Source organism: Vitis riparia, chromosome 2 (assembly GCF_004353265.1).
Source record: "Vitis riparia cultivar Riparia Gloire de Montpellier isolate 1030 chromosome 2, EGFV_Vit.rip_1.0, whole genome shotgun sequence".
In the NCBI taxonomy this organism is placed as follows: Eukaryota; Viridiplantae; Streptophyta; class Magnoliopsida; order Vitales; family Vitaceae; genus Vitis; species Vitis riparia.
Window position 1 is genome coordinate 6,703,262 of NC_048432.1, and position 8,114 is coordinate 6,711,375.

Here is an 8,114-nt window from a genome sequence, read left to right on the forward strand (position 1 = left end):
ATCTCAACACATTGCAAGAGAAAGGAAAATTTCCTTCTCAACCTCATCAGAATCCAAAGGCTATCCATGAAGTGGAGGCTCAGGAGGGAGAATCTTCTCAGATGAGGGAAGTCAAAGCAGTGATCATTCTAAGGAGTGGTAAAGAGGTTGATCTGTCTACACCCAAGCCAGAGCAAGAACCAGAGTTTGAAGTAGAGAAAGAGAAGAGGGAGGAAAACAAATGAAAGAAGAAAGGAAGTAGTACAAAGAAGGAGGACCTTGAAGCTAAAGTGAATGAAAAATCGAAGAGGATCATCAATCAAGAAGAAGTGATAAAGAATCACATGCCTCTACCTTTCCCACAAGCTTTGCATGGCAAGAGGGGAATCAACAATGCATCAGAAATTCTTGAAGTGTTGAGGCAAGTGAAAGTTAATATCCCTTTGCTAGACATGATCAAGCAAGTTCTGACTTATGCAAAATTCCTGAACGACTTGTGCACTATCAAAGGAGGGTTGAATGTGAGCAAGAAAGCCTTCTTAACTGAGCAAGTAAGTTCCATTATACAGTGTAAGTCCCTAGTGAAATACAAAGATCTGGGCTGTCCATATCAGTGATGATTGGAGAGACGTGTGTGGAGAAAGCTTTGTTGGACTTGGGAGCAAGTGTGAATTTGCCGCCCTACTCTGTCTATAAGAAATTGGGACTGGGAGAGTTGAAGCCAACATCAATCACTCTATCTCTAGCAGATAGATCTGTGAAAATTCCAAGAGGAATGATTGAAGATGTCCTAGTTCAAGTTGACAAGTTCTACTACCCAGTGGATTTTTTTGTTCTTGATACGGATCTGATCGCCAAAGGAACTAACTATATTCCTATCATACCTTGAAGACCATTCATAGCTACTTCAAATGCTATCATCAATTGTAGGAATGGAGTCATGTAGCTTACATTTGGCAACATGACGTTGGAACTCAATATCTTCTATATGTGCAATAAACAATTCCATCCGGGAGAAGAAGAAGGACCAGAAGAGGTGTGCATGATTGATAACTTAGTGGAGGAGCATTGTGATCAGAAGATGCTAGAAAATCTGAACAAGAATTTTGGGGATCTTGATGAAGGGTTACCTGAACCCTTAGATTTGCTTGCTACTCTGCCTCCTTTGAAGATGAGGAAGAAATTCTCCCTTTATTCAATGAGGAGGAGACACCAGAAACCGTTGAAGAGGAGCCCCTAAAGCTTATTTTGAAGCCATTACCCATGGAGTTGAAGTATGCATACCTGGAGGAGAATAAGGAGAGCCCTGTTGTTATTTCTTCATCTCTTACCACTACTCAGGAGGATTGTTTACTTGAAATCCTCAAGAGATGTAAGAAGGCGATAGGGTGGAAATTTTCTGATTTGAAAGTGATCAGCCCTTTAGTCTGTACTCATCATATATACATGGAAGAAGAAGCTAAGCCAGTTCGTTAACCCCAGCGAATGTTGAATCCTCACATGCAAGAGGTGGTGCGAGTTGAGGTGCTTAAGCTACTTCAGGCTGGTATTATCTACCCCATATCAGATAGCCCATGGGCGAGTCCTACGCAAGTCGTACCAAAGAAATTAGGGATCACAGTGGTGCAAAATGATAAGGAAGAGGAAGTTTCTAGAAGCCTCACTTCCGGTTGGAGGGTGTGTATTGATTATAGAAAGTTGAATGCTATAACAAGGAAGGACCACTTCCCATTGCCTTTTATTAATCAAGTGCTTGAGAGGGTCTCAAGCCATCCATTCTACTGTTTCTTGGATGGCTACTTCGGGTATTTTCAAATTGAAATTGCTGTTGAAGATCAGGAGAAGACCACTTTCACTTGTCCATTCGGAACTTATGCATACAGACTAATGCCTTTCAGTTTATGCAATGCACCAGCAACATTCCAAAGATGCATGTTAAGCATTTTCAGTGATATGGTGGAGCGTATTATGGAAGTCTTTATAGATGATATCACTATATATGGAAGTGCATTTGACGAATCCTTAGTCAATTTGGAAGCTGTGTTGAACCAATGCATTGAGAAAGACTTGGTGCTCAACTGGGAGAAATGTCATTTCATGGTTCCCCAAGGGATCGTCCTTTGGCATATTATCTCCAGCCAAGGCATTAAGGTGGACAAAGCAAAAGTTGAATTGATTGTCAAGTTGCCATCGCCAACAATTGTCAAAGGAGTAAGGCAATTCCTTGGCCATGTTGGGTTCTATAGGAGGTTCATCAAAGATTTCTCTAAACTTGCAATACCTCTTTGTGAGCTATTGGTGAAGGATGCTAAATTTGTATGGGATGATCGATGTCAATGGAGTTTTGAAGAATTGAAGTTATTGCTGACAACCGCTCCAATAGTGAGAGCTCCCAATTGGCAATTACCATTTGAAGTGATGTGCAATGCCAGTGACTTTGCTATAGGAGCTGTTCTTGGGGAAAGAGAAGATGGAAAGCCCTATGTGATCTACTATGCAAGCAAAACGTTGAATGAAGCGCAAAGAAACTACACAACCACTAAGAAAGAATTGTTGGCTGTAGTTTTTACCTTAGACAAATTCCGCGCTTACTTGGTAGGGTCTTTCATTGTGGTTTTCACTGACCATTCGGCCTTGAAATATTTGTTGACTAAATAAGATGCAAAAACGAGGCTGATCGGATGGATTCTCTTACTTTAAGAATTCAATCTTCAGATCAAAGACAAGAAGGGAGTGGAAAATGTGGTAGCCAACCATCTGTCAAGGCTAGCCATAGCATATAATTCCCACAGTTTGCCAATAAATGATGATTTTCCAGAGGAGTCAGTCATGTTAATAGAAGCCGCTCCTTGGTATGCTCACATTGCTAACTATTTAGTTACCGGAGAAGTTCCAAGTGAGTAGAAAGCACAAGATAAGAAGCACTTCTTTGCAAAAATTCATGCTTACTATTGGGAAGAGCCATTCCTATTCAAATATTGTGCGGATCAAATAATCCAAAAGTGCGTCCCTGAGCAAAAGCAACAGGGGATCCTTAGTCATTGCCATGAAAGCACATGTGGAGGCCACTTTGCTTCTCAGAAGATAACTATGAAAGTGTTGCAATCAGGTTTTTGCTGGCCATCACTCTTCAAAGACGCCCTCACCATGTGTAGAAGCTGTGACAGATGCCAGAGGCTTGGGAAATTAACACATAAGAACATGATGCCTTTGAATCCCATTTTAATAGTTGATCTTTTTTATGTATGGGGCATTGACTTCATGGGACCTTTTCCTATGTTCTTTGGCTATTCTTACATCTTGGTGAGAGTGGATTATGTTTCTAAATGGGTTGAAGCAATCCCATGCAAGTGAAATGACCATAGAGTTATTCTCAAATTTCTTAAAGAGAACATATTCTCCAGATTTGGAGTACCCAAATCCATAATCAGTGATGGGGGTACTCATTTTTGTAACAAACCGTTTGAAATTCTCTTAGCCTATGGGGTGAAGCCTACGGTAGCTACACCTTACCACCCTCAGACATCTGGGCAAGTTGAGTTAGCCAATTGGGAGATAAAGAACATATTGATGAAAGTGGTGAATACGAGCAAAAGAGATTGGTCTGTTAGGCTTCATGATTCACTATGGGCTTACAGGATAGCTTACAAGACCATTCCTGGAATGTCTCCTTATCGCCTAGTGTATGGCAAAGCATGCCATCTCCTAGTTGAAGTGCAATACAAAGCTTGGTGGTCAATCAAGACACTCAACATGGACTTGAACAGAGCCGGCATGAAGAGATTTCTAGACCTTAATGAGATGGAGGAATTGAGAAATGACGCCTATATCAATTCAAACATTGCAAAACAGAGATTGAAAAGGTGGCATGATCAGTTAATCTCCCGCAAAAAATTCTAGAAGGGACAAAGAGTCTTGATTTATGACTCTAAGCTCCATATTTTCCAGAGAAAATTGAAATCAAGATGGATAGGTCCGTTTACTATCCATGAAGTCTATTCAAATGGAGTAGTTGAGCTACTCAGCAGTACCGGGACTTTCAAAGTCAATGGCCAACATCTGAAGCCATTCTTGGAGCCATTTTCTAAAGACAATGAGGAAATCAACCTCCTTGAACCACATCAAGCCTGAAGAAAAAAATGGTTAGATGGGCTTAGTCTGTCGGAAGACACTAAGTCCATACTTTTTTTATTTTTTGCTTGTTGTTTTGTTTGAAATTCTTAAAATTCAAGTTTTATAGATTTGATATATGTTTTTAAGTTAGAATTTCTAGCTTTAATTTTATTTTATTATGACTTAGATTAAATTTTTGATGATCAAAATAGGAGAAGTAAAAAACAGAGGAAAACAGAGCACTTCGCAAGACAAAAAGCCAATGCGAAAAATTTCGCATCGGCCATTCTCAATGCGAACTCAATGCGAAAATATTCGCAGCACTCATTCTCAATGCGAAAAATTTCGCATCAGCTTCGCACTGCCAACTCTCAATGCGAAAATTTTCGCATCAGTAATCTCCATTTTGCATTAGCAAACACCATTTCGCATCAACCACTAACCATGCGAAACGCCAACGGTCACTTAACGGCTAAGAGGGAAGCCAAAAGTCATTTGAATTTCCTATTTAAAGGCCTCCAACTCACCATTTCGCACAAGCGTCCTCTGTTGCAAAGAGTTCACTGCCGCCTTATGAAGCAAAGTCCTCACCAATCCAAGCCTTGCGGCCACCAAGGAGAAGCAAAGCAATCCACTTCTCATCCATATCAGCTATGGTGTGCACTAGAGGGGGCCATACAGACCCGTCCGCATCTCGCGAGGCTCGGCCAAGCGCCTCTGCTCCTCAGGATCCATCTCAGGCCTCTCAAGCCCTGACCGTGCCATCTCCTGAGAGTAGAGTGCCTTCTAGCCCTCCTTAGCGACGGTATTCGACACGGAGACCACCAATTTCTCCGCCCCCAGAGCCATTAGTACGTCGTGTTCCACCAAAGAGAGCCAGAACCTCGGGCCCTAGAGAGACATCTAGTCAGGCTCCAGCCAATTCTCAGGCCCTAAAAGATATTCAGAGACCTTCAGGCATTGCTCCTGAAGTCATCATCAAAAGGCCAATGGTTACTACGCCACTCATTCCGGGCAATTTAGATTGTAGAGCCAAACCATTTCACTCTAAGCTCTACTTCGACATGGAGGCTATGCGACAGCAGCTAGACCTTCGGGATTTGTTTGGATTGCTCCATAGGTACAATCTCAAGCGTCTGATGACTCTCAGAGAGTTTTTCTACCCTAAAGTAGCGATGGATTTCTATTAGTCCATGACTTCTCAGGGCGTCCAAAGTTCCACAGACATTCGTTTCAACATAGACGAACGTCAGGGTATCTTAGAGGCTAGGCATATTGTTGAGGCTCTCCATATTCCATTTCAGCCAAAGGATCCAGAGCAGTTCAGATAGTGGTCCTCCACATCTTAGAGAAACATGGTTCGCATTCTATCATGAGGGACTTCTGGAGATACATACTTGCTACGTAAGAAGCTTCCATCTGAGATGCTGCTAGTAGATGTATTGTTGAGGTCCAACATTTTCCCTCTCCAGTATTTAGTGCAGAGGCGAGGACCTATTTTGGATGCATTATACAAGATATCTATGGGTTTCTATTTTGGTCCACACCATCTAATCATGGCCGCTCTCCTATACTTCAAGGAGAAAGTACATAGGAAGAAGCTACAGCAAGCTGACATGATTCCATTACTATTTCTGAGGCTTCTCTGCCATATATTGGAGCATATGGGTTACCCTATTGAGCCCCATCTCGAGCGCCACCACCATTGCCTAGAGCATTTCATTCCCGACCAATGGACACAGCTAGCAGAGAGGAATTCAACTGAATTAGCACATGAAGCAGCCCCACCCAAGCCAGTACCTCCAGTGCCAGTACCTCCAGTACTAGCACAGCCTGACTAGGCACAGCAGGACGAGCAGCCCACAGAGTCTATTGCATCCACCCCTGCTGCACCATCTATGCCTCAGGCTGTCTCTACTGATCCTCCAGCTACACCCCCTATCTCACCGCCTGTCCCACCAGCTATACCTCCTTCATCACAGGACTTTATCACCATTTCTGGCTCAGAGTTTTATGGCATGGTATTATTATTCAAAACACTTAACTCCACGCACGATGCTCTATTCCGAAAGATGAGAGACATCCGAGATCAGCAGGATTGACATTCTATTATTCTTGACCAGCATACTGTTATCCTTCGTTAGATACAACAGCATCTGGGTCTTGCACCACCTCAGACTGATATTCCTGGACCATCAGAGCTGAGAGCTCCAACTGAGGAGACGATTCCACCTGTGGAGACCATCACAGCTGATGTCCCACATCAGGCCACTCACGAGACAACCTCAGAGCCATCATGTCCACCAGAGAACCCCGCTCCTTGATCATTTCTTTATATTGTATTTACTTAGTATATTAGTTGATATTATATATTCTAGGATTGGATGTATTACATGATCATTTCATTGTACTTTCTCTGAGTAATATATACATATGATATTTGTTTATACTTGGCATTTTCTTTTCTATCCCCTTTACTTATTAATCTTTTGTTTTTTGAATCATGTGGTTTCTCCTATATGACTCAGACTCCATGTCACTCAGGAGGTACCACTTCCTCCCTTTATTTATAATCGTTCTTGACACATTGAGGACAATGTTGATCTTGGTTGGAGGGAGAGTAAAGGAAGGAAGTTGTTAATAATGCTAAGTTATCTTGTTAATTTAGTACTTTTCGCTTAATTTTTAATTTTTTTTATTTTTTTCCTAATTTTAAAAGTTTAACTCTACTCTACATGGTTATTTAGGAAAAATTCTCAAAATGAAATGAGAGAAATTGAATTCTCGCCTTTTTATTTGAATAGTAGAGTTGTATTATGCTTATTGAGGTTGATGAATTATTGAAACTCCTATTGAATTCAACCTTATTTCTTCCACTTTAATCTTACCACACACTATGCACTTTAGATTTCGATTATAAGATGATAAACTATATCACCTCCTGAACTGAGGAAAATTCAGACTTGGTACCTTTGATCTCGTTGTAAATAGTGTTGGGACACCTTATGAAAGGCCAATGAGCCTTTGAAAAAAAAAAGAACAAAAAAAAGAACAAAGTGTTTTACTTGCTTTGAAACCCAAGCAAGGTCCGAGGGGTATATGGTGAAAATCTTTTAAACCTGGTGCCCTAAGCCTTAATTGGTTGGGAGTCACCGACCTCACTGCTCATTAGAAGGGTGAATAGGTGGAGTTTAACATATTGTAGGTGCTTAGGTATTAAATTCCAATCTCAAAAGTCCGGGGTAAAATCCGAGGAGTTAGTGGTCGAAAGATCCTTAAAGCTTGATGCCCTAAACCTTGATTGGTTGGGAGTCATCGATGGACCCCCGTTACATGGACACTTTAGAAAATAATACCTTTAGCATTGCACTCCTACAATAAAAAAAAATTGTGAAATAAAAGAGGTGCGTCTTAGCCTATTGAAAGTGGTCAGTTTGCTGAAGTCTGTGAAAGAACTAGGTTGGGGGGAGAGATTAGTTTAGAGTACTATATTCGGAAGTGAATAAATAACACTTAGATTTTTGTGGAAGAGTACTGATTGAGCCTAGGAGAGTGGAAATCCTATCATGACTTAAATTTGCATAATGCCTACTCTTTATGAATTATGATCAGGTAAGATTTTTGATACTCCCTTATTGAAGGTTGGATTTTGCTTCTTTAATGTTCCATGTGAGAGTAGGTTTTGTAATCATGCCACTTATGATTTTTTGGAGTGATCAACATGATTTTGTAAATTATATTACTGTCTTCATTTTTGTTTGTTTTTTCTCTCCTTCATAGCTAAGGGACTAGTAATATGTCGGTTGGGGGGAGTGATTACTACTCAAAAAAGTGCTCTTTTATAGCTTGTTATAAACTCTTTTAAACACTTTTGAGTAGTAATTAATACCTTTTAACTCAATTGGCACGTTAAGGACCCTTGCTCATGTTTTTAATCACTTTTTGGCTAGTTTTGGTGTTTCTGGTAGCTTTTTGATCATTGAAGAAAGCCAAGAATGAGGGAGAACTTTGTGCAACCCTTG

At 40.9% G+C, this 8,114-nt stretch overlaps 1 protein-coding gene across 1 annotated transcript; it reads left to right on the forward strand.

Moving 5' to 3' along the window:
• The first annotated feature begins 5,648 nt into the window (after positions 1-5,648).
• Positions 5,649-6,416, forward strand: LOC117929883 (vegetative cell wall protein gp1-like). Its single transcript, XM_034850323.1, has 3 exons — positions 5,649-5,912; positions 6,000-6,113; positions 6,237-6,416. Exons 1-3 carry the CDS (start codon positions 5,649-5,651, stop codon positions 6,414-6,416), a joined length of 558 nt encoding a protein of 185 aa, XP_034706214.1.
• The last annotated feature ends 1,698 nt before the right edge of the window (positions 6,417-8,114 follow it).